This window comes from Hibiscus syriacus, unplaced genomic scaffold (genome assembly GCF_006381635.1).
Source record: "Hibiscus syriacus cultivar Baekdansim isolate YM2019G1 unplaced genomic scaffold, ASM638163v2 tig00110831_pilon, whole genome shotgun sequence".
Lineage (NCBI taxonomy): Eukaryota > Viridiplantae > Streptophyta > Magnoliopsida > Malvales > Malvaceae > Hibiscus > Hibiscus syriacus.
Window position 1 is genome coordinate 2,644,027 of NW_024062882.1, and position 27,909 is coordinate 2,671,935.

A 27,909-nucleotide genomic window follows, 5' to 3' on the forward strand; every position below is an offset into this window, starting at 1 on the left:
ATTTTATCTAACTCGACAAGGACTCCTTGTTCATAAAAAAAATCTATAACAATAGGGGTCCGCCCATACTTTAATTATTAAAATTGGACAAAGTAAATGCGACAAAATTAACTGTTATTTACGAGTTCCTTGTTCATAAAAGAATCATTTTATTATTCTTGCTTTAATAGTGTCTTCATCAAGTCCTTCATATCTATTCCTATTTTAGGAGGTCTAAATCAATTCCACAAGCATCTTCTTCATGTCTATTCTTACTTTAGGAGTCTCTTAATCAGATCTGCATATGCCTTTAATTATTAATAATGGACAAAGTAAATACCAAAAATAGCATCTCTACAAATTATGATGTGACTGAAATTTTGTTTTTTTTTTAATAATCATGAAATCCTTCCTTCCTTTGAATAAATCTAAAACAATAGGGGTCCGCCCATACTTTAATTATTAAAATTGGACAAAGTAAATGCGACAAAATTAATTGTTACCTACGAATTCCTTGTTCATAAGAGAATCATTTTATTATTCTTGCTTTAAGAGTATTGTCTTTGTCGTAATCGTCTTTTGGTGGTCTCGGAATCGGGTTTTGACTTAAATTTATATATGATGGAGCTATCACTGATCATTTTAAATTAGGTTGATCGGAAACTCTAACTTACCATTTATCTGATCTACGTTTTACTAGAAATTAATCGGATTCAGGAGTCAATTATAGTCAATGAAGGATTAGCACCCTTGTACTACCGTTTTGGTACCAATTTGACTTCTCAGTTGTCTTAATTGCAAAAATTACAATTGAAATTAAAACATAAAAATTCGATTCAAATTACTAACCTTTGACCAATTTAAAATTACCTTAAAAAAGTCGAATTAATGTTAAACAATAAAATAAAGTTATAAAAATTATTAAATTACACGAAAAAAAATTAAAGAATGATTAAATTGGAAAGAATTTGAAATTAGGGGTCACATTGATGCTAAATGAAAGCTACAAGGAAAAATAAAAAGTTAGGGGTCAATTTGCAAAATATAAGAAATATAATCATGGATTAAATTGAATTAATTCAAAATTCAAGGGTAAAATTACAACAGGTGACCAAAATAAATTACACATAAAAAATGCAGGGAATGCGTAAATAATTAAACAATTTCATAATTGCACAATGACTCTCCCTATAAATAACCCTTAAAACAAAAAAACGAAATTATATAATATATTTTCAAAAATTAAATATTTTCAATAAACCATATATTATATACATTTTTTTTGAAATTATTTTATATATATTATATACTATGTAAATACTGTAATAAAAAACCCTTGATGTCTTGGACAAAAATGAATGTCTAAAATCTTCATCAAGTCCTTCTTCATGTCTATTCTTATTTTAGGTGGTTTTAATCAGTTCCACAAGCATCTTCTTCATGTCTATTCTTACTTTAAGAGTCTCTTAATCAGATATGCCTATGCCTTTAATTATTAATAATGGACAAAGTAAATACCAAAAATAGCATCTCTACAAATTATTATGTGGCTGAATGTTTTTTAAAGAAAAAATATTACTTCTTCTATATATAGAAAGGACAATTGTTTATCGACTCCATAAGAGTTGTAGAAGTTGATGTCTATACATCAATCTTTAGGTTCATTGCATTAATAAATCATGAAAACCTTCCTTCCTTTCTTTGCATTTCTCTCACTTCTCCTGGTAAGCTGACTTTGCAAACTTGATTAAACAAATGACAATTTGGTATTAATAATATAATTTCTTTACTATTTATGCATATATTTGTTAATTTGTATGGTTAATTATACATGTTTTATATGGACGCAGTTTGCAGACACCATTGTAACAGCTAGGAAAGATGGTGGAGAGTATTGGAGAGCTATTTTGAACCGAGACCGAGCACCACTTCTTATGGCTATAAATCATTCACTAGTGATTTTGAACAGAAATCGAGTACCACAGCTTATGGCGACAATGATGTTGATCTTAAAGGAGTGAAGAAATCAATTACTAGTGAATTTGAACCGAGACCGAACATCACGTCTTATGGTTAGAAATCATTCACTATTGATTTTGAGCAGAGACCAAGCACCACTTCTTATGGTGGCAATGATGTTGATCTTAAAGGAGTGAAGAAAACATTAACTAGTGAATTTGAACCTAGACCGAGCATCACATCTTATTGTAAGAAATCATTCACTAGTGATTTGAACCGAGACCAAGCACCACTTCTTATGGAGGCAATGATGTTGATCTTAAAGGAGTGAAGAAAACTTTTCCTAGCGATTTTGAACTGAGACTGAGCACCACTTCTTATGGCCAGAAATCATTCACCGGTGATTTTGAACCCATACCGAACATCACTTCTTATGGTAAGAAATAATTTACTAGTGATTTCAAGCCGATAACTAGTATCACATCTTATGGTGGCAATGATGTTGTAAGAATACTCTCATATGTGCTTTATAGAAAGCAAATGAATGAGATGGTAATATAATTACAATATGATGCTTATGTGTGCTTAGAATGTCTATGCTATTGTAAAAGGTGTGTTTCCCTGTGAAATGTTCTATGAATCCTATTATTAGCAGAAATTAAACTGGATTCTCAAATAATTTGGATAAAAATATCAAATTTGCTTTATGTAAATGTAAGCTTCGAATTTAACATATAATATTTTTATTGAATGTTACAATGCAATATATACTGCATAGTAACATTTATTGTGCAAGTCTTGGGACTCGAGTATCATCTAGTACAACCAAAGTATCATGACAAAGACACTTATTACAAATTCAATAATGCGGGACCAGAATAAAATTGTCTGCCGGGAAGAAATGGCAAACACCGGGCGTTCCGGGCTCGATCCCCAGCACACGGAACGACGCATGGTCGTGTTTCCATTGCGAAGTATCCATATGACAAACGGCCACTGCACCCGATCTCCGTTATCACCACCCAATGATACCTTGAACACTGTGTTTTCAGTCCCTTGGGTATGGCAATACAGTACAACAAAAGGGTAGGCATCGTGTGACAAGCCACCATCCTCGAAGCCAGTATCTCATCCGGTTCTTTTAGTATCGTATAGTTTTGGAAAAGGGTGCTCGACTTCGTATGATGTTCGGTTGCGATGATTTTGATATCGGAGTTCAATCTGATGATACTGTGCGGAATACAGCTATTGGATAGAGAAAAATCACAACTGATAATTTGAGAAAATAAAAACAAATATAAAGAAGACACATATTTTATGTGGAAAACCCCTAAATAATATAGGGTAAAAACCACGGGCAACGGTAGAAGAATTTCACAACTGCTACATATTCTGCCTCTGTTGTAGATGTAGCCACAACTAACTGCAATTTTGAAACTCAACTTACAGCTCCACGAGTAACTTTGAACACATATCCTGTAGTAGATTTGTTTTTATCCAAATCCCACGCATAGTCAGAATCAACATACCCATTGATAAGTAAATTTGATCCTCCGTAACATAATGCAACATTTTAGGTCCCTTTGATGTATCTCATGATCCATTTTATTGTATTCCAATGCTCTTTGTTTTGATTCGCCATGTACCGACTAACCACTCCCACTGCTTGTGCAATGTCTGGTCTTGTGCATATCATAGCGAACATCAAACTTCTCACTGCCAATGCATACGGTACTCGAGACATCTCTATCCTCTCTTCTTCACTGCTAGGACTCATACTGGAGGATAATTTGAAGTTAATAGGAAGAGAGGTATAAATTGGCTTACAATCTTGCATGTTGAATCGTGACAAGATTTTCTTCAAGTAATTCTTTTGTGAAAGCCAAATCTTCCTATTACTTCTGTCTCGGTGAATTTGCATCCCTAGAATATTGTTTGTTGATCTCAAGTCCTTCATTTCAAATTCCCTAGCCAATTGTGCCTTCAATTCTTCAATATGATCATTGTTGGGTCCTACAACTAACATATCATCCACATACAACAGCAATATAGAAAAATCATTATCATCAAACCTCTTCAAATAAGCACAAGGGTCTGCATTAAGTCTGTTGTATCCAAGGAACATAACGAAGGAATCAAATCTCTTATACCAATACCTAGGCTCCTGCTTTAGACTGTACAAAGATTTGTTCAACCTGGAAACCAAGTTCTTCTTTTCTTTTTCTTCAAAACCTTCAGGCTGGAGCATGTAAATCTCTTCTTCAAGATTTCCATGAAGAAAAACTGTTTTAACATCTAGCTGCTCTAGATGTAAGTTCAATGTAGCACACATTGCCAAAACTACTCGAACTGTTGTTACTCGAACCGCAGGAGAAAATATTTTATTGAGATCAATACATTCTTTTTGATCATATCCTTTGACCACCAGTCTTGCACGATACCTTTCAACTTGATCGTCACCATTTCGCTTGATTTTGAAGACACATTTGCTACCAATTGGCTTTCTTCCTTGTGGTAGTGGCACAAGGTCCCATGCATTATTTTTATGAATGGCTTCGATTTCTTCTTGCATCTCCATCATCCACAGTGAAGCATCTGAGTTGTTTATTGCCTTCTGGTATGTTAATGGCTCACCGTCCTCTGTTAAAATACAATATGCAATATTTCCTTCTATAACATAATCTAAGTGCCAATTGGGACGTCTTCTCACACGATCTGATTGACGAGTTGTTGGAGTTTCAGAACTCTCTGGTTCTTGTTCATCATGTACTGGTTCTGCTTTAGAAGAATCTCCTTTTTCAAACTCCTTTTCAACATGTATCTATGTAGTCTCTGACTTTTCAGCACTATCATCGTCTTCTTTTCTTCGTAGTTTATCCTCTACAAAGATAACAACCCTGGTGATGATCACTTTGCGGGCAGTGGGATCCCACAAGCGTAACCCTTTACTCCATTAGCATACCCCAAGAATTTGCATTTCCTGTATTTTGGATCCAACTTTGAAATTTCTTGGGAGTTATACATCACGTACACTATACTTTCAAATACATGGATGTTTGAATAATCAGCAGGTCTACCAGTCCACATCTCCATTGGTGCCTTTAGCTCTATTGCAGTTGATAGAGCTCGATTCACCAAATAACAGGTGGTATTGACTGCTTTTGCCCAAAATGATTTTCTAGGCATGCAGCCCTCAACATTGCTCTTGTTCTTTCTAACAAGGTTATGTTCATCCGCTCTACCACTCCATTTTGTTGAGGATTGTTAGCCACTGTGAACTGTCTTTTGATGCCTTCTTTCCTGAAAAAGTCATCAAATTCTTCACTTGAGTGTTCTCCTCTATTATTTGTTCTGAAACACTTGATCTTATTTTCAGAATCAAGTTCCACCCGCGCTTTAAAGTTTTTGAAATTTGAAAACACGTCTGACTTCTTCTTAATAGGGTACACCCAACATCTCCTAGAGTAGTCATCAATAAATAAGACAAAGTATTTTGCTCCACCTAGGGATGTAACTGGTGCTTGCCATACGTCAGAATAAACCAATTCTAGAACACTTTTGCCTCTAGAATTTGATGTGTTGAATTTTAACCAGTGTTGCTTACTTGTTATACAATGATCGCACAAAGTAAGTGATACATTTGTTAAGCCTGGAAGTAGCTTTTGCTCCACAAGGACTTTCATTCCTTGTTCTGACATGTGTCCAAGTTTCTGATGCCATAGCATTGCAGAATCTGAACTACATGAGGCAATAGAGGCTTCTACTTCTAGAAAAGTCTCTCCCTTCAGCATGTACAAGTTTGCAGCTATCTTTTCCCCTTTCATCACCAGAAGCACTCCATGGAACACCTTCATGATTCATTTCTGTGTTTCAATTTTTTTTGCATTATTATCCAACAATTCATAGGATAATAAATTTTTCTCCAGGCCTTTCACGTGCTACACATCTCGAACAAATTTAATTATTCCATCATACAACTTTAATTTGATGGTTTCCACGCCAACGATCTTTAAGGCATGATCATTGCAACTATACACAGATCCTCCTGAGACAGGTTCATAATGATGGAACCATTCTCTTCTTGAGGTCATGAGATATGTTGCTCCCAAATCAATGAGTCATATATATGCAAATCTTTTTCTTTCTTCCATGTTTATTGACGCTTCACAGCATAGAGCATCTCCATCATCTGAAGTGTTTGTTGTATTGCCTTGTGGATTGGAGATTTTATTTAAACTCCAACAATCTTTCTTCAAGTGACCCTTCTTTCCACAGTTGTAGCACTTTAAATTCTTCTTGCTTCTCGACTTTGATCTACCATGTTTGTGACTGCTACTTTGGTCACGTTCTGATGATCTCCCTCTCATCGTTGTCATTGCTTCTGTTTATTGCAGATTTACTTGTCTGTCTTCCTTGTTCTTGCGTTGATTTTCTTCTTGTAGAACAGCAGCTGTAACGTCATCGAAGACTAGACTGGTGACATTACTATTTGTCAAGTTGATGATGAGCTGATCATACGAATTAGGTAGACTTTGAAGTAGAAGTTCAGCACGTTCTTATTCTTTTATTGTACATCTTAAGGTTGTAAGATAAGAAAATAAAGTGTTCAGTGTGTTTAAGTGCTCCGTCACTGAATTAGATTCTGGCATACGGAGAGTGTACAATTTCCTCTGAAGGAAAATTTTATTGTGTAACGATGTGGCCTCGTACAGTTTGGTGAGATGATCTCATATCTCCTTAGCTATATTTTTCTCCTCGATGCTTGACAATACTTCATCTGCTAATGCTAGATGAAAGTTTGGCATAGTATTCCCGTCCATTTCGATCCATTTGTTGTTATCTGTGAAATCTACCGGCCTTTCACTGATAGCTGCTAGACAACCATCTTTCCTCAGGATGGCATTCATCTTTAATTTCCACAATGAGAAATTTCTCTCATTAAACTTTTCGATATCAAATTTCGTTGCCATAGCTTCTTTTACAGATAGCTCCCAGTATTTCACTATCGTGAATAGTTCTCTAGAACCTTCAAAGAATGGGTAATACATTCTTACTTTCTTATGTTAGAGGATTCACCTCTTAGTGACAACCAAAAAGACAATAAGTAGATATTACACACTCAAATTTGGCTCTTGATACTAATTGTTGCGGAATACAGCTATCGAATAGAGCAAAATCACAATTGATAATTTGAAAAAATAAAAAATGAAGATAAAGAAGACATATTTTATGTGGAAAAACTCTAAATAATATAGAGTAAAAACCACATGAAACGATAGAAGAATTTCACTATGAGAAAATAGGAATTACAACTTCTCTCGATCTAATAAAGAGAAAACAATGACAATTCTCTCTTGATAAAAAGGAGAAAACAATTCTCAAGAAAACTCTCTAAATTCTCTAGTATTGGGAGAAAGCTAGAATGATTTGGGTTGGTTTTAAAGTTAAATGAGTTATGGTATTTATAGTTGAAGCTTAAGGACTAATCTTGTAAATACCCTAAAATACAGAGACTAAATGTGTAATTTTACCATTGCAAAAAAAATCAACAAAATCGGTGTGCATCGAAAGCCATAGAATTTCAGCTTAAATTTGTCAAATTTAGTTCCACCGATTTTGACTTTGAAAGATACTTATCGTGAAATCAAGCATCGATGCTATCGACGTAGCACAGAATTTGATCTCCCCTTTGATTGCCGGAGTTTCACATTCTCGAAGGGTAGCTTCCATTGCTTTGGCTTGGGGAGAGTCTTGTGAGAAAGAGAAGAACCGAAGAAAATTAGGGAGTTCTGTTAATGAGAAAGGAATGGCTTTGGCTTCGTCCCGAGGCAAAAATAGAGGCGATGTCGATGAGTCTTTCTTACGAAAATATATGGACATTGAGTTCCCGACTTCAAGATCTTTCAAGGTGAAAAACACCATCACTAATGGATCCATGTGAGATAATGAATCTACCCTTCCATCCGTATACTGCAATAAGGTTTAATCCTGTAATTAAGTTCTAAACATCAAAAGATCTTATAGCCTACAAATTTTCATGTATCGATTAAGCTCTGATTAGAAAATTAAAATTTGAATTTGGAGAATTTGGTGATATTACCATGACCAGTAGGAGGAGGAGGAAAAGAAAGTTGAAAGATGTATAATTCATGCCCATTTTTGTATAAAAATTTCTTCCACTTTAAGCTATATATAATATATCTTCTCAATTTATAAAGAGGAAATAGTTATAAATATGAGTAAAGTACACAAATGGTCCCTTGCTATAAGATGTTGCTTTGTTGAGTCCTCGACTACAAAAGCTACATAATGGACCGACTATTGACCGTTGTTTTGTTGAGTACCTCCACTATTAAAAGTTATAAAATGTTCACCTAACTATTCATATATTCTAAACTCGTCATTTTCTATTAAAAAATCGATCGTCGTCTGAGTTGGACTTTAACATGCTAATATGATAATCATTAATATTTTGGGATAAGATTTTATCATATCTCAGTCGGTAGGTTAATGTCCAACTCAAATTGTTGTTAATTTTTTAACGAAAAAGAACGAGTTTGAAACATATGAATCTCAGTCGGTAGGTTAATGTCCAACTCAAATTGTTGTTAATTTTTTAACGAAAAAGAACGAGTTTGAAACATATGAAAAGTCGGGTGATTATTTTATAATTTTTAATAATCAGAGACTCAACAAAGCAACGTCTTATACTCGAAAGATTATTTCATAACTTTTAATAGTCGATGGAACCAATAAAATAGTATTATCACTACAGCAAAACAGTTATTTTGCGGCATTTTTTTACCTATAGCGGTGTTTTTAAGCACCGCTAAAAACACATGTGGCGTTATGACAAATGCCGTAAAAAGTTCCGCTGAAAATAGCGCCACTAAAGTTAGTGGCGTTTTTTTTAAAACATCGCAATAGGTGTTGTTATTTAGCGGCGTTTGTCAGAAAAACGCCACAATAGGTGTTGATGTTTAGCAGCGTTTTTCTTACAAACGCTGCAGTAGGTGTTGAGATTTAGCGGTGTTTTACTTACGAATACCGTATTAGGTATTGATATTTTACGGCATTTTCCCCACAAACGTCGTAGTAGGTTTTCAGATTTAGCGACGTTTGTATCGAAAATGACATAATAAGAGTTGAGAATTAGCGGCGTTTCTAGTATAAAAATGCCGCTAAATGTATGGTATATTGCGGCGTTTCTAGTATACAAACGCCACTAAATGTATGGTATATTGCAGCGTTTTTTTTTACAAACACCGCTAAATAACATAGAATTTAACAGTTCTAAAAATAATGCTTGATTACCCCAAATCTATTTTTTCAACCTGTTCCATTATCCAACAAACAAAACAACAATAACATCAAACTCTATATCCATAACAAACAACATCAAATCCAATCTAATAAATAAAAGTTTTCATTAACGTAATATAAGTTCAGTTAAACAAGATTCAGTAACATTAACAGAATGCTCATAACATAAATGAGACTACGATGGTGGATTCTGAGGTTGCGTTTTCTGTATCATTAGCATCATATCATTGAGTCGTTTTTCAAATTCTTCACATCTCTGCTGATATGTTGCTTCTCTCTATGTTGCCGTTGCTTCTCTCTGTGTTATCGTTGCTTTTCTCTGTGCTGCCGTTGCTTATTTCTCTGCTTCTGCTACTGCTCTAGCTGCTTCTGCTGTTGCTCTCTCTGCTTCCCTTACTTCAGTTTCCGCTTTCAAGTTAGCCATTTGTTGATCCATCTCTGCCAACTTTTCTTTTCAATGACTAACTTCGTGGTGGGAAGATCGAGACTATGATGACATGTACTGTGATGAGCTGGATCCAAAATATTTGGTGGGAGTAACGAATGATCCTTGACAGCGCACCCGAACATATCTTTCAGGACCCAAAACGTCATTAATAGCTTGGTTTTCAATGTTATCATCATTGACAAGACCTTGACTAGAAGCAGTAGCATGATGCTCCGCCTTTTTCTCCCTCAATTTTTCCTAATAATAAAGTGAATAATTAATTAAAATAAAAAATGTCATGGTACAAATATAAATAAAGTAAGGTAAATTTAAAACATCTACCCAATAAACGTATCATAATTTCTACAGCGTCAGCAGTCATAGGAGTGTCATCCTTCTTCGTATGTGTCATGTCGAAGAGTTGGATTCGACCATCTTTAGAACCGGATGTATTTTCCTACAATGTACCATAATATAATTATTATGAGTTAGTATGTACATGAAATACAAAAAGCTATTTCAATAATTTATAATACCTCCTCATGAGCTATACAAGCAAAGCTCTTTGATCCAGTCGTGTGCGTAAACTTTTGTTGTTGCCTGCTAGCAAAACCAATATGCTCTCGGTCCTACAATGTCAAACAATCACTTTTAATGATGATTTAAAATTCGTTACAACTATTTTTGAAAAATACATCATACCTGTCCTTTTTTGAACTCCAAAATCTGATTACATCTTCCCATTGGTACCTGAGCATTCCTGGTGGGACTGTTTGCAACTTCTCTTCAAGGCTGAGATCATTCTTGAAGTATTTCTTCTGTAAGGAGCTCTTGTGATCCCTCCATCTCTTCCCTAACGCTTGCTTCACATAATCTTCAGAGACCTCTAAAGAAAATTTCTCCTATATAGCAAATAAGTGTGCACCGTAAGTATAAATTAATATTGAATTTCTATAGAGTATCTATTATAATGACATTATTACCTTAACAAAATCCAACGCTTGATTTTTGTTACTATTAGGCATTTTGCGCCATGACTCGTAATTGATCGGTAACAGATTCGCATTACGTCCAACTATGCCAAAGTAACCTGCTAGAAGACTTGAATCTGGGCCAATAGGTTGACCGACATCATTTCTTGAAACTTTGACACGATGCCCATGAGGAAGTTGGTATAATTCCTTCAAAGTTGTACGTCCTCGAGTCTTTCTCGTTACAACATTTTCAACTATATAATAAATTATTAAATGCCAGATTTGAAAATGAACAAAGTAGTAAATAATGTTTCGAATATTACTTTGAATTTCTACTTCTTCAACAGTTTCAGGAACTTCGGAAGACTCAGGTGCATTTGATTCCTCGTTATTTCTTTCTTCATGATTTTCAGAAGTTCGAACAACCCGCAAATCAATTATTTTTCTCATCGGCATGATATATATAATAAAAAAACACAAAAAATAAAAAAACAAATTAATTAATGAATATATTGAAAGACAACATGTTAAAGGTTATAACATTATAAATAAATAAATAAAGATATAAAATCGTACAAAAGTCTTATGTAATGTCAGTTGTCATAAATATCTTCATCAACGTCCTCCCGAACCCATTGAAATTGTGTTGTATTAGTGATAGTTTCATCTAAGTTTTGTGGTAGTAGAGGTAAACATTATGATCTTGTTTCAATGTCATCTCTACTTCCATCCCCGATGTCTATCAAGTCTCTGGGAGTATTTCGAAGCACAACATACCAACCGTCATCCATTGGATCGTGACAATAAAATACTTGTTTCACTTGAGAAGAAAATACATATGGTTCATCCATCAAACGTTGACCCCTGTGAATTAATCGAGAGAAATTCACCATTGTAAACCCAAATTTATCTCTTTCTATACATCTGTTTACATCAACCCAGTCACACCAAAACAAAACAACCTTTCATTTTCCATAATAATCTAACTCAATAATGTCCGTAAGATTTCCATAATAATCGACCTCTCCCTCATGCGGATTATTGTCCCTTACAGTAGCATAACTTTTAGTTGACGAAGTAACTACGACTCCACAATTTTGTGTCCTCCTTAATCTTTCACGAGATTTCGTGTGGAACCTGAATCCATTAATGAGGAAGGCATTATATCTTTTAACTATTCTATTCGGACCTTGAGAAAGCCATATAACTTCATCACTAACTTCTCTCCCACTCGAAACTTATTACACATGAATGGTGAATTAATTTGCATTGATATCGATATAAAAAGCAAGACATATATAGTTTATAAGTGTTCCATAAGATTTAGTTGCTTACCGTCTGGCCTAACCATTTATGAAAAGTTCCTGTGAATAACTTATGTAGCTCTCGCTGATTTAATCTTCGGGAGCGTGCTCGAGATCTCAATACTTCTTTAAACTCACTATAAAGAATATTATGTCGTTAAAAATTGACAAATATAAAAGATAAAGATATTTCATTAGGATTGGGTCCGAAAGACTTACATGTGAAAGGGATCTATTGAATCGTGATGGAAAAGAACATATCGGTGTGCTTGTACCCAAGACGTGTCATCTAAGTGTGCAATTTCAACTTTCCCTAATGGTTGACCATAACTTCCAAACAAATAATGTTGAGGTAAGTCATCAGTACTTAACACATCATTTCGATTTGGTCTATTCCATCTTGTTTCAACATCTTCCAAATATCTAGAGTAAAATGTCATGCATTCCTCTGCCAAATACCCTTCAGTAATTGATCCTTCCGGATAACGCTTATTACGACAATAAGACTTCAACTTGCCCAAGAACCTATAGGGTACATTCATCGATAGAAAATTGGACCACCAACTCTTACTTCGTAAGGAAGATGAATTAGCAAATGCACCATAATTGTGAAGAATGAAGGCGGAAATATCTTCTCCAAATTGTGTAAAGGCAAGACGATTCGATCTTGTAGTTTATCAAGTTCATCAACCATTAGAACTTTTTCACAGATGGCTTTCATTATATTAGAAAGTTCAATGATACAAGACGTCACCTTACTCGACATGCAACCGCAAACAACTACTGACAGTAAATCGTGCATTAATATGTGATGATCATGTGACTTTAAACCATAAAGTCTTCGATCTTTAACACTGACACATCGAGAAATGTTTGATGCATACCATCTGGGACCTTTATATCCTTCAACACCGTGCAAACAACTTCTTTTTCTTTCTTCGAAAGAGAAAAAATAGAAGGCGGCAAGAAATTTCTTCCATTTGGACTTAATTGCGGATGAAGATCATATCGAATTCCCATGTCCACTAAGTCAAGTCGACTCTTAAGATTATCCTTAGATTTTCTTCCATCATTCAGAATGGTCTCATTAATATTCTCACAAACATTCTTCTAAATATGTATTACATCAAGATTATGTCTTAAAATCTACTTTTTCCAATAAGGCAACTCGAAGAATATACTCCTCTTTTTCCATAAGTCAACCTCATTTGGATCATCCTCTTCATCAGACTCCTCATCAGTTTGTTCGTCAACTTCAACCTCTTCATTGACCTGCTTTGCCTTTTTATTTGATCGTGTACTACTTGGTTGATTCATCTTTCCATAAGTAAAATTGATATTTTTCAACATTCTGAATATTTGAGAACCGGTTGTTTGGTCAGGAGCATTTCAAAACTCTTCATCACCATCAAACAAATTCTTTTGACTTCTAAATCTATGATTATCAGGTAACCACCGACGATGTCCCATATAAGAGAACTTCTTTTCATTAACCAACCACTTCGAACATGTTTATAGAGCACAACAAGGACAAGCGTAACGACCTTTGGTACTCCAACCAGATAAATTTGCATACGCAGGAAAATTATTAATTGTCCATAATAAAGTCGTGTGTAAATTAAAGTTCTCCTTCATCAACACATCGTACGTTTCGACCCCTTCCCATAACTATTTCAACTCTGCAATTAACGGCTGCATGTAAATATCAATATCATTTCCAGGGCCTTCTCGCCGGGGATTATCATGGATAAGATGAAAGATGATTGTTTCAAGCAAATCCAGAGAGGCAAATTGTATGGAACAAGTACAACAGGCCAAGTACTATACGAAGTACTCATGATTTTGAATGGATTAAACCCATCAGTTGCAAGACCGAGCCTGACATTTCGAGGATCTCTCGTCAAACTTGGATTCTTGTTGTCAAATGACTTCCAAACTAAAGAATCCGCAGGATGTCGTAATAATCCATCATCGGCTCTGCCATCATGATGCCACCTCATAGACTCAGCAGTCTTTGACGACATAAACAATCTTTGTAGCCTAGGTATGAGAGGAAAATATCGCAGAATCTTGACCGGTTTCTTTCTTGACCGTGCTTGAGCGTCATCCTCAATAATATTTTCTGCCTCCGTAGTCATCCATCGAGATTTTCCGCATACATGACAAGACTCTTGATTTTTTCGATCACCCCAATACAACATGCAATCATTCGGACAACTATGAATTTTGTCATATCCGATACCCAAATCTTTTATCATTTTCTTCACATCTTTGCATGATTGAGGGATTTTTGCAAAAGAAAACACTTCTCCTAGTAACTTCAACAATTGTGTAAAGGAGTTACCAGTCCACCCTCCCAGACATTTTAAGTGAAAAAGACGAATGCATAAAGAAAGCTTTGAAAACTTTGATCCCTCATAAAGTTGTTCATTCATTTCATTCAGCAACTTGTAAAACTTTGCCGCTTCAACATTTGGCTCTTCATCACATCCAATTCTTCCCATCTCAATGAAATCATTAACATCATTCTGAAAATAATTTTCTGTAACATACGGCTGATGATTGTGCATATTAAATGCATCTCGTAACATCCCTTCCATGTCATCTTCTCTGAAAGTTGGATGGTGAGAAGGAGCAGGATAAGTCGAATAACTCGTGGAAGCAGATCTATCTGATACAAACTATCCATGAAAGATCCATTTTCTATACCCCCGAACAAATCCAAAAACAACTAGATGCTCATACACAACTTCACGAATGTGCCAATTAATGTTCACACAATTCTTACAAGGGCAAGAATCATATTCTCTTGGCTTGCATTCACAAAAGCTATATTTAGAAAGTTTGCGACTCCATTTCTATATTCGACGCTTACCCTTGAGAAATCCATCCAACTCTTATCCATTTCGTTATTTCTAGAGTTTCAATATCAAATGTTAAATGCTAATATGGTACAAAAGTTCGAACCTAAACATAAGCATTAAACTATCAGATTTACTATAGAACTAATCACTTTCACATATGTTAAACCTCCATAAATTTTATGGGTGCAAGTTTATCTATGTTATTTTATAAAAAAAATATAATGGTGCATATATACAACTGCATAGTATAGAACTAATCACTTTCACAGATGTTTCATCGAAATCAAGCATTTAAATCTAAACAAACTCATGTTTCACAATTTGTTCGTGACCAAGTTCATTACCGTTGTTCCATTTAATAAAGGTTCAAAAAATAATAAAAATAAAAAACACAAAAGTAAAACGGAAACAATTCACAATTCTCAAAATTTCCTTTGCAGAATATGATGATAACTACAATTTCAATCAATTAAAGAATTCATAGAAAATGAAACTATTTTTAATAAGCTGAGGAACCTGATCTTGTTGGAGGAAATGAGCAGGTAGTTTAAACTGGTTCTGAATGTCCACGTCGAACAAATGCAACCAAAGCTGAAAATGAAACTATTTTTATTAAGCTAAATGGGGTTGGCGATGGCAAAATAGATGACAAAGACGTACAAAAGTGAGAATGAAAATGACATATGACCGGAAAAATGGAACTCGACTAGTTTCATATAGGATATATTTGCTTGTCATCATCCTTTTTAGGAAGTTTTTACAATGTCCATGACTATTTCCAAACTTTGGTTATGAATTATTATGTATGGTTTAACATTACAATCAACTCTGCTACAATACACCTTGAATTATCATTAATGAAAAACATGAAAGATTAGTTCCTACTTAAAGGGTAACATGCTTAAAAATACCCGACCTACAATAGAAAATATGTTGTATTGTGGTGCTTCTGAAGAATAATTGCATAACTAAAAGTACATCACATAACTCGTGTTCATTCAAGATGAGTTTCAAGTCATCTGCAGAGCAAAAATGCACATCCCTATGTCTAGGCTTAATGCTCTGTCATCTTAGGCCTGCTTAAACCATACGACTGACTCAAGCCTGCATTAGTCCAAATCCAAGTAACTATTGAGGCACAAAGATTTTAGACGCTAAACTTGAATATGTTAAATCCCAAAACTCCTAGCTAGAAGCCAACCGCTCTAGCCTAGTGAACCAAAATCGTACCTGATTTAAACCATCACGACCCATTAATTGACCTATTAACTGGTCAGTTAATCGACCTGTTAACTGACTTATTTGATCAATTCGTCTAAACTAACTCAATTTATTAATCTTATAGATTCAACTGTACTTTATAGAAGTACATAACACCTCAGTACAACTACTTGTATAAGATTACCTTGGTAAAGCATGCATGTATTTATGTCTTTATCCACATGCCATTCATCTTGAAAGGCTTGATAAATACATTCTGTAGCTGGAATGCTAACTGTATGTCGCATTACATTCTGTATGGAGTTGGTTATTAAAGAGGAAGCACTGTTACTAAGCTTTGGCTCATACTGTCAAGCTGTTGAAAGGAGAAAAGGAAGAGCAGGGGGAATGTTAGAATGATGTAGATTCATCACGTGTATGTAAGTGACGCCAGACAGAATAATGATTATCCTGCAGGCTAGCTCCAACAGATGATTCACAAGAGAAAATTCGCCCAAAAAAAACCAGAGAAAAAAGTCTCTAGGGTTTAATAAAATATTATAAAAGTCAACCGTCCTCAAATCAGTCCACAAGCCGGACTGTTATAGCCAAAAATTGTCTTTATTCGAATTTTGCCAAAAATAGCAAAATCCCGAAAATCACTCTAAATTGACATTCAAAATAAAATAAGCAATCTCCAAAAAATCCGGCCTAAATCGAATTTAAATTGACTTCCTAATTGACAATCGAAATATTACCATAAATAGTAAAAAAAATATAAATCTAGTGATTCGGAGGGGAAAATGGCAGAATTTGATGTTGAAAAAAGGCCACATGGAGTGTAGCTCAATGTGGAGAGTGTGCGCGTCGAAAAGAGCTTTCCGGATTGGGGTCTTATGCACGATTCTGACACCTGTAGCCAAGGTTATGGCCAAAAGACTGAAACACACTCAAAACGACCCCAATGAGGAACATGTCACAATCAATTCCCGCCTTTGCGCTGATCTGCCAACTCATGGTATCTCAGCGCCATCAAGGTACAATCTGACAGCTCAACATCATCTGTCTCGGATCCCCCTGCATCAGTCACCCCGGGTTGGAAAGAACTCGCCTCGAGTTCAGAGTAGTGTCATCGGAATCCACAAAACAATGACTCAGGTGCTTCACATTAAAGACATCAGAAGTCTTCAAGTGACTGGGAAGGCGCAACCTGTAAGCATTATCATTGATCTTCTGCACGACCTCACAAGGTCCAATCTTCCGATCCTTAAGCTTATTATACTCACCAACAGGAAAACGATCACGAGTTAATACAGCCCAAACAAAATCACCAACATCAAAAAGTACCTGACGACGATGATTGTCGACCCGAGCCTTGTACTTGGTATTGCTCTCAAGAATGGTCTGTTTCACCTGCTCATGGATACTCCGAAGATACTTTGTCATCTCATCTGCTTTAGGACTGAAACGTCCTATACGCGGAATAGGGGCTAAGTCCAGCACCCCGGATGGGTTCTGACCATAGACAATCTCAAATGGGCTTAAACCTGTGGTTCTGTTTTTTGATCTGTTGTAGGCAAATTCTGCCTGAGGAAATGCCAAATCCCACTGCTTCGGCTTCGTTCCTGCCAAACACCTCAAAAGGTTTCCCAAACTTCGGTTCACCACCTCGGTCTGGCCATCCGTCTGGGGGTGGTAGGCGCTACTGAAATTCAACTGCGTTCCTAGTTTTCCCCACAGGCTCTTCCAGAAATGACTGATGAACTTAGTATCACGATCTGAAGTGATGGATCGAGGAACACCATGTAAACGCACAATCTCCTTGAAATAGAGATGGGCAATCCGGTCAGCATCCATAGTCTTTCTGCAAGCTACAAAATGAGCCATCTTGGAAAACCTGTCAACCACGACAAAGATAGAATCTAAGGCCCTTTGGGTGCAGGGTAAGCCTAATACAAAATCCATGCTGACATCGAACCAAGGAGCTTCGGGAACAGGTAAGGGAGTGTACAAGCCCGCATTGGTGAGAACTCCCTTAGACCGCTGGCACACATAACAACGGTCCACATCATGGGCCACATCACTAGTCAACTTGGGCCAATAAAAGTCAGAAGATATAAGGGCCAAGGTCTTATCTCGGCCAAAATGTCCTTCATTATGGAGTTCACTTATAATTTGCTGCCTCAATGAATAATCTGGAATGTACAACTGTAATCCACGAAACAGATACCCATTATGTAAAACAAAATCATGACGGTGACCCTCAGTTACCTCCTGAAATATCCTTCCAAAGGAAGGATCAGCTGCATACATATTTGTGAATGTCTCAAAGCCTGCAACTTTAGTACTCATGGTGGTGAGAAGTAAGGTACGACGGCTCATGGCATCTGCGACGCGGTTCAAACTCCCTCCTTGGTGCCTCAGCGTAAAAGTGAATTCTTGCAAGTGTAAAGCCCACTTGGCATGACGTCTACTCAGCTTGTGTTGGCCATTGATGTACTTCAAGGCCTCATGATAGGTAAACTGAATAAACTCCTTCTGTACTAGGTAGTGACGCCAATGCTTCAGGGACTGAACTATGGCATAGAACTCCAGATCATAAGTGGAATAATTTTTCTTTGATCCCGATACCTTCTCACTGAAAAAAGCAACCGGACGACCTGCCTGACTCAGAACACCACCAATGCCAACGCCAGATGCATCACAATTTACCTCGAACACTTTGTCAAAATCTGGTAGTGCCAAAACTGGAGCCTCGGTCATCTTCTGCTTGACCAGTTGAAAACTGGTCTCTGCCTCCTCAGACCACTGGAAATCACGCCCCTTGAGGCACTCTGTGATAGGGGCGATCAGAGTACTGAAATTTCTAATGAATCGGCGGTAAAAAGACGCCAAGCCATGGAAACTTCTGATATCATGTAAGGTCTTCGGTCTGGGCCACTCCAAGACTGCATCTATCTTTGACTGATCTGCATGAACACCATCAGTATACACAACAAAACCAAGAAAAGTCACAGAAGTAGTGAAGAAAGAACACTTCTTTTGATTGACAAACAAGTAATCCGTTTTCAGCATCTCAAAAACAGCACGGAGGTTATCGAAGTGTGAAGCCCATGTCGGACTATAAACGAGGATATCATCGAAGTAAACTACAACAAATTTCCCCATAAAAGTCCGTAAGACCTAATGCATAAATCTCATGAATGTACTGGAGCATTGGATAGCCCAAAAGGCATGACCATCCACTCATACAATCCTTGTGGCGTTTTAAACGCCGTCTTCCACTCATCTCCAGGTCTTATTCTGATTTGGTGGTAACCGCTCTTAAGGTCAATTTTTTAGAAGACCTTAGAACCAGATAGTTGATCCAACATATCATCTAAGCGGGGAATTGGAAACCGGTACTTCACTGTAATTCTGTTGATCGCTCGGCTGTCAACACACATACGCCAAGAACCATCTTTCTTTGGTACTAGTAGAGCAGGGACTGCACATGGGCTCATACTCTCTCGGATATAGCCCCTCTTCAACAACTCTTCCACCTGTCGCTGCAACTCTTCAGCCTCCTTGGGACTGAGGCGATATGTTGGTCGATTTGGCAAACTTGACCCATGAACAAGGTCAATTTGATGTTGAATATCCCTCATAGGTGGTAGCCTAGGAGGAAGATCCTCTGGCATCAAGTTAGAGAATTCTGCTAGCAGCCGCTGCACCTCTACTGGTAAATCTACATCCACATCTACTGCATTGTTCTCGCAAGGTAGTAAGGCATAGACCACGTCACCATGCTCAATCTCATCTAAAAACCTGGACGTAGAAAGCAGATTAGTATTATGGGTTACTAGGGTAGGAGTGAGTCCTTCCCGCCGGGGTGCCAACACAATCTTTTTTCCCTTGATGCTAAGGGAATATGTATTCTTCCGTCCATCATGAATGACACTGCAATCATACTGCCAAGGTCGACCCAACAATATATGACACGCATCCATAGACACAACATCACACCAGGCATTATCAAAATATTTTCTACCAATTGAAAAAGACACGAGGCATCGCCTATCAACTGTTACCTCACTGCCTTTATTTAGCCATGACAACTTGTATGGCTTAGGATGACAGTCCATCTTCAACTGCAATTTCTGGACAACCTCCTCGGATACTACATTCTCACAACTGCCGCTGTCAATGATCATTTTGCAGACTTTATCTGCAACTGTGTAGGTTGTGTGGAAAATATTGGTTCTCAACCAATCGTCCCCTGAATCGCCCTTGGGGGTAAGTAGACTCTTGCGAACGATCAGAGTCTCATGACCATCTCCATACAGCACATCATCAGTCTCATCATCGTCATACACGGGTTCGCCAATCTCCTCAGTCTCGTCTTCCGCGTTTTCCTCAATCAACAAATTTTTGCCCTTTTGACTAGCAGGCTTCCTGCAATCAGTCGCCCTATGCCCTTGTTCACCACAACGAAAACATCTAATAGTAGGGTTAGAATTACCCTGCGGTGGTTGCTGAACAGGACGTGAATCCTGAGGGCGAACTGGTCGACTGTTGTGATCGCTCCTGATCACTGGTCTCCTATTTTGCTGTTTTTCAACAGCAAGTGCACGCTGGTATGCTTCCGAAACACTCCACAGTGAATGAAGGCTGAGGACATCTTGCAAGGGCTGGCGTAAACCCCCTAAATACCGTGCCACCATCTGCTCCTCCGTCTCAGATAAATCGTTCCGGGCGACCAATTGGTAAAACTCCTCCGTGTAATCATCGACTGATCGCGCGCCCTGCCTCAACGCATGAAGTCGCTGAAATAAGGTTTACGTGTAGCCAAAGGGAAGGAAGTGACCCTTCATCTTCTTTTTCATCTTCTTTTTCATCTTCTCCCAATCAGTGATCTTTGCCTTGCCCTGTCTTTCTCGTGAACGTCGTAACTGTTCCTACCACGCAGATGCTCTGCCCTTGAGTTTGATGGCGATCAGTTTCACTTTCACACGATCGGGGACTTCCTTATATTCAAAAATACGCTCCACTTCATTAATCCAATCCACGAATCCCTCAGCCTGTAACGTACCAGAAAACTCAGGGAGATCGACCCAAAAAACTGAGATCTCCATGACGCTCCTCCCGACCACGGTGCTCCCGGAATCTTGCGCGATTATGATATGGGTTTTCGAAAGTGGAATTGGTATCTTGATCAGAGGCCTCACAATCTTCGAAATCCTGCGCCGCTAGGCGCTGGGTTAATTCTGCGACTTGCCTCTGCAAATCCGCAATCATCACATCCTGAACGCAACGATCACGGCGTTGGGCTTCCTCATTCGGAACCTCCTCACGACGACCACGACCACGACCTCCAGCCATTGAAACTGGTGAAATTTCCCAGGAAGATATTGAAGCTCTGATACCAACTGACGCCAGACAGAATAATGATTATCCTGCAGGCTAGCTCCAACAGATGATTCACAAGAGAAAATTCCCCCAAAAAAAACCAGAGAAAAAAGTCTCTAGGGTTTAATAAAATATTATAAAAGTTAACCGTCCTCAAATCAGTCCACAAGCCGGACTGTTATAGCCAAAAATTGTCTTTATTCGAATTTTGCCAAAAATAGCAAAATCCCGAAAATCACTCTAAATTGACATTCAAAATAAAATAAGCAATCTCCAAAAAAATCCGGCCTAAATCGGATTTAAATTGACTTCCTAATTGACAATCGAAATATTACCATAAATAGTAAAAAATATAAATCTAGTGATTCGGAGGGGAAAATGGCAGAATTTGAGGTTGAAAAAAAGGCCACATGGAGTGTAGCTCAATGTGGAGAGTGTGCGCGTCGAAAAGAGCTTTCCGGATTGGGGTCTTATGTGCGATTCTGACACCTGTAGCCAAGGTTATGGCCAAAAGACTGAAACACACTCAAAATGACCCCAATAAGGAACATGTCACAATCAATTCCCGCCTTTGCGCTGATCTGCCAACTCATGGTATCTCAGCGCCATCAAGGTACAATCTGACAGCTCAGCATCATCTGTCTCGGATCCCCCTGCATCAGTAACGGTGGTTAGGTTGTTAGGATGGTTAGCCAAATTAGTTATATTGTTAAGCGGTTAATGATTAGCTAAATCTCTGTATAAAAGCAGTGTACCCAGCTGATATGAATCAAGCAATTCTTTACTGAGAATATCTCTTTGTTGTTTCACTCTTCTTAACACATACTATTTTTGAGCTAAGACTTTCGTTGTTATTGAACTTCATCTCATTTAGTTTTTAAGCTTCATCTCATTCAGTTTTTAAGCTTCATTTCCTCTCAAAATAAAATCAGAATTAGATTCCAAAAAGGCTAATTGATGAAAAATTAAAAGTCTAATAGATTGATACCCAACCTTTTTTCTCCTCTGCAGAGCAATATTGACAATGATGAAACAACAATAAATCAAATTAATGCATTTTCATCCAAAGCTTAGACTTCGAAGAAACTTCAAAAGCATCAATTTATCTAGAAAATTCGAGACAAAAGTTTAAAAAATTTGCATTAAATACTGAATTTCAAATAATGAGTGAACTTTTGGGGAGGAAATTGAGGAGGAAAAATGGAGTACCTGAACGGAGAAACGCACGGAGCATCGGAGACGGCGTCAATGGTGGCCACTGAAAGCCCGGTTTGCTGAAACGTCTACTCAAAGGGGAACCAGAACTGTGGGAGGGTCGAAGCTGATAAACAAATTAGGGCTCGGGCAAATGACAAATTTTGGGGGTTATATAATACTTTACGGCGTTTGTAAACCAAACGCCACTACATGCCAAATCTATTACGGTGTTTACACCAAAACGCCACTACTAGTGAACCCTATCGCGGCGTTTTTATGAAAAACGCCACATAAGTGCTATTGTATTGGGGCGTTTATATAAAAACGTCACAAAATTTCTAATTATTTTACGGCGTTTTTTTAAAAACGCCACTAAAATTTTACTATTTTGCGGCGTTTTTATATAAACGCCGCTAAAGTAGTACTATTTTGTGGCGTTTATATAAAAACCCCGGTATATCCCCAAATATTACGTCGTTTGGTGCAAAAAACACCACTAAATATTATACCTATTGCGGCGTTTGGTGCGAAAATGCCACTAAATATTGTACCTATTGCGGCGTTTGTAAAAAAAAGCAGCTAATTACCTTTATGTAGATAAGATTAGTTGATTTTACATATTTCATTTCTGCTCAACATCAACTAAATGGACTGATATATGTAGCTCTATCTATTTAACAACAAAATACATTAAACAAACGTCGTAAAGTATGACAGAGTTATGCATAAAAATACTTAACAACAAAATACATTAACATTTATAAACATTAAACATAAGCATTAAACAATCTTCACCATATTGTTCATTACAATTTAGTCTTCATTGCTCCTTCGTGGGGAAATGACGTAAGAAAGTTGTTTTCTTTGTTTCACAACGCATCATTAAGTTTTTCCCCCGTGAAAACTCTATATGGAGAAACTCTTCATCCATTTCACCAAATAAATCTCCTACCTCCGGTTCACCAAGAAGATTGCTTGCTCGCTTAAGTGCTTCACTTGAAACAGATAACGACCTTCCACCTACAATATGCAACTTGATTGGAGGTGGCTTTGGAACTGAATAAAAATTAAAATAAATTTAAATAGATGATATAAATGTTTACTTGGAGTAACAGTAGAGGCAACTTCTTCTTCATTGAGGATAGATACTGCTTTTGCAATTGAAGATTCTTTCAACGCCACAGAGCTACCAAATTCAGTTATAAACATCGGGTATTTATCCACTCCTCTATCATTGTTCTCAATAAGCTTCGAAGATCCTACATGCGTACAATCTATGAAATTTGACTGAGCGTAGAAAAACAAATTATAGCGGCTGAAAGATTCATAGATTATTACCTTCAAGAAGGAGATCGACCATGGAAGGGTATGGAGCAATAGGAGTTCCTTTCGGGTCATCATCGAGTTTCGACGGCGAGACAAGACCGATATCCTCCCAACGATAATTTGATCCATCGTTAGAGCAAATACGCCACGTAGACATTCTGACGATAATTTCTCTTAGTCAAGGCAACACCTGCTCTTTTTTTCTCAAATACGTTAGCTTTCTGGGTTTTCCCCATTTTCAGAAGACCAAAAAAAATGAAAAAGATAATTAATGATAAGAGGGATCAAACCGTGCAATTGTGTTATATTTCGTCGGTGAGAGGCCCGATTTGGTCGTCGGAACATACAAACGACGATGTCGCTTGGAATCGTTTGAGAGCTGTTGTTATACCAGAGAAGAAGCTTTGAGGGAATAAGAGTTTAAATGATTTTAGAGTTCGGATAGGAGAAAAAGGAGGACCATATATTTAACATTTTGCGGCATTTATACAAAAAACGCCACTATTGATTACACTATTGTGGAGTTTGTTAAAAAACGCCACTATTGATTAACACTATTGTGGCGTTTGTCTAAAAACGCCAGTATTGATTAACTCTATTGTGGTGTTTTGTCTAAAAATGCCACTATTGAGTAATACTATTGCGGCGTTTGTCTAAAAACGCAACTATTGATTATCACTATTACGGCATTTGAGGGAAAAAACGCCACTATATGTGTAATCTATTGCGGCGTTTGTGGTATAAACGCCACTAATTTACCACTCTATTACGGCGTTTTAGCCAAAACGCCGCAAATATTATACTCTATTGCTGCGTTTTTACAATAAACGCTGCCATTAATTAACTATTCTGTGGCGTTTGTCTATAAACGACGCTAAACTATTTTTCATTGCATCGTTTGTTGGAAAAACGCCGTTATAAACCACCCTATTGTGGTGTTTTTACAAAAAAAGCGGCTATATGTTAACTCTATTGCAGTATTTTTACAACAAACGCCGCTAAAATATCAATTTGTGGCGCTACGATTGTAAACGATACTATATGTTTAACTTTTGTGACGTTTTCTCTTCAAACGCCTCTAAAAACGCCGCTACATAACAGTTTTGCTGTAGTGTATATAATCAGGGGACCATTTGTATTCTTTACCCTATTAATTTATACAAAGATCGTATATAATTTTTTTTGATTATACAAAGCCAACTACAAGATCGTATATAAAATTTATACACTATCGATACATCAATTATAAATCATTCGAAAATATCAATAATGAAAGCCGAAATACATATCCTGATTGAGCCCGGGACCTTATCTTTCCACAGACCATCTCCCTCACAGACAGTGGGATGATTATACCTTCTGTCATTGAAGAGTAGGGTGTGAGTGATGATGGTTTATAAATTATATATATTTTCTTTTGGACGAAGTATATAAACCATGTCTCGATTATATGGTATTATTTTATTCTTTTAATTAGTAAAAGTTATAAAATGATCTTTTGATTATAAGACATTATTTTGTTGAGTTTTTCAACTATTACAATTTATAAAATGGTCACCCCATTATTCATATGTGATATGTTTCAAACTCGTCATTTTCATAAAAATTAGTGGACGTTTGAGCTGTACATTAACTTATTAATTGAGATTTGATAAAATCTGATCTCAGAATCGTTTGAGTTGTATTTTGTGTATCAACTCTCGATTTGCATTATGTCATTGAGTCCGTGCTTGAAACATTATATCACCGAGTCAATGCTTGCAAACAACGACAATGCCAGTAGTCATAATTAAAATATGATCTTATTATATCTCAGCCAATAGGTTGATGTCTAGCTCAGATGTCCCTCAATTTTTTTAACAAAAAATAATGAGTTTATAACTTTTAATAGTCGATGAACTCAACAAAACATTGTTCTATAATCGATGAACATTTGTCTACTTTACCTTTTTTTTTTAAATATTGGTGAATATGATATTCTTACTCGCCAATGATATCGTCAGTTAATATGTGTTACGTGATAATTATGTATCTCCAACATGTACAATAAGAATATAATGTTTTTAGAGAAAATTAGGAAAGTTTTAAATTTTAGAAGATATTAAAGAAAAAGTATTAATTTCGAAGATTAAACGATATTATTTTTAAAACACTGATTACTGTGCGATACAATTAAACTTTTATTTTATTTCTATTAATTAATTTCGAATCAGTCCTAATCTTTGATAGAGAAATAGTTTGATGTTTGATGTTATGCTTGAACTGATGTATTGTTGAAACGTTTTTGAATGTGTGAAAACGCCAAAATGCATATCTTGATTGAGCCTGGGCGTTATCTTTCCACCTATACATGGTCTCATATTTATATTTAAATTCAACAATAATTCTAGATGGGCATAAAAAAAGTAATACAAAACAAAGAATAATTGAGGCCAAGGGTTTCGAGGAAAACGGATATTTTCAAGATATTTTTCGAGGAAACAAATATTATATTCGGGTTTATAGGTCAAAAAGAGTGAATTAGAAATTTTGGATCTAATGGTCGTAGACAATAACGATAGGCAGGTTACTGTGGTGAGCAGCGATCGATGTCAACTTTGATTAGATTCTTAGCTTAAATTGATATTTTATCTATATTTTAAGAGTTAAATTGTTAATTTATCTTAAATTTAAGGGTTAAATTAGTATTTTATCTAGTGTGGGTCAAATTAAAAATTAACCCCTTTTTATTAACAAGTCACACTTTCAAACTAACCACGTTTAACATCTCAGGGACCAAATTGTTATATATCGATAACGTAAGTGACCAAAAAGTTATAAACTGATAATGTAAGTGACAAAAATATTACTTTTCTAAATTCAATAAGCAAAAGTGAAAACCTATGAAATTAAAGTGACCATTTCTATAGTTTATTCAAAAATAATTCCTATACAAATCATGATGTGAGTAAAATATTTAAAAATTCATAATTTTTTCTATATATAGAAAGGAAAATTGTTTATCGGCTCCATAAGAGTTGTAGAAGTTGATATCCATATATCAATCTTTAGGTTCATTCCATTAATAAATCATGAAAACCTTCCTTCCTTTCTTTGCATTTCTGTCACTTCTCCTGGTAAGCTGACTTTGCAAACTTGATTAAACAAATGACAGTTTGGTATTAATAATATAATTTTTTACTATTTATAGATTTATATTGTTAATTTGTATGGTTAATTATACATGTTTTATATGGACGCAGTTTGCAGACACCATTGTAGCAGCTAGGAAAGATGGTGGAGAGTATTGGAGAGCTGTAATGAAAGACCAACCTATGCCTCATGCACTCCAAGGCCTTGTTCAGATCGAGGTCGCCTCCGCCGGTTCCGGTGAGCTGAACGAAGAGATGATTATTACTGAGGATTTTAAACGACCAGTGAGGCCTAAGGGAAATGAGAAGACAACATTTTGTGAAGATCTCGAGCCGAGGCCAAATGCTTCGGCTTACGGGGACGACGAGAATCTAAAAGTGAAGAAATCGTCATCTTTTGCCGAAGATTTCGAGCCGAGGCCAACCCATTCTGCTTACGGTGGTGTTTCTAATCTGAAACGAAAGAGATCATCATCATTTACCGAAGATTTCGAACCGAGACCAAATGCTTCAGCTTACGGAGACGATGATAATCTTAAAGGAGAAAGAAAATCATTCACTGATGATTTTGAACAGGTACCGGACGCCACCATTTATCATGGGTGAAAGTGAACAAGAACATGCTACGTTGTATTGTGTGTTAAAATAAACTCGGAATAATCATCCGAACGGGTGGTGTGCTTTTGTGTGAGAAGATCGCTGTTATATTCCTGTAATAAAGGGAAAAAATGCATGTTATTATTAAATAATAAAAATAAATTATTATTTGATACGCAGAAATACTATAAGCCTTGAACCTCGTTTTTGAGCTGCTCGGCTCCACTTTCATCGGCATGC

At 36.5% G+C, this 27,909-nt stretch overlaps 1 protein-coding gene across 2 annotated transcripts; it reads left to right on the forward strand.

Annotated features, from left to right (window-relative positions):
* Nucleotides 1-1,633: 1,633 nt before the first annotated feature.
* Nucleotides 1,634-27,806, forward strand: LOC120142767 (organ-specific protein P4-like). 2 transcript variants are annotated; one of them, XM_039157274.1, is made up of 2 exons: nucleotides 1,634-1,703; nucleotides 27,184-27,806. In XM_039157274.1, exons 1-2 carry the CDS (start codon nucleotides 1,659-1,661, stop codon nucleotides 27,676-27,678), a joined length of 540 nt encoding a protein of 179 aa, XP_039013205.1. In that variant the 5' UTR covers nucleotides 1,634-1,658; the 3' UTR covers nucleotides 27,679-27,806. The 2 variants fall into 2 exon arrangements, with proteins under 2 accessions (XP_039013205.1, XP_039013204.1); XM_039157273.1 differs by lacking the exon at nucleotides 1,634-1,703 and adding an exon at nucleotides 26,954-27,057 and having other exon boundaries at nucleotides 27,184-27,797.
* The last annotated feature ends 103 nt before the right edge of the window (nucleotides 27,807-27,909 follow it).

What these genes read in the sequence shown, in the direction of transcription:
- LOC120142767 (XM_039157274.1), top strand. Translation starts at nt 1,659, where the DNA reads ATGAAAACCTTCCTTCCTTTCTTTGCATTTCTCTCACTTCTCCTG. An exon ending in CATTTCTCTCACTTCTCCTG is followed by an intron (nt 1,704 to 27,183) that starts GTAAGCTGACTT and finishes ATATGGACGCAG; the next exon opens with TTTGCAGACACCATTGTAGC.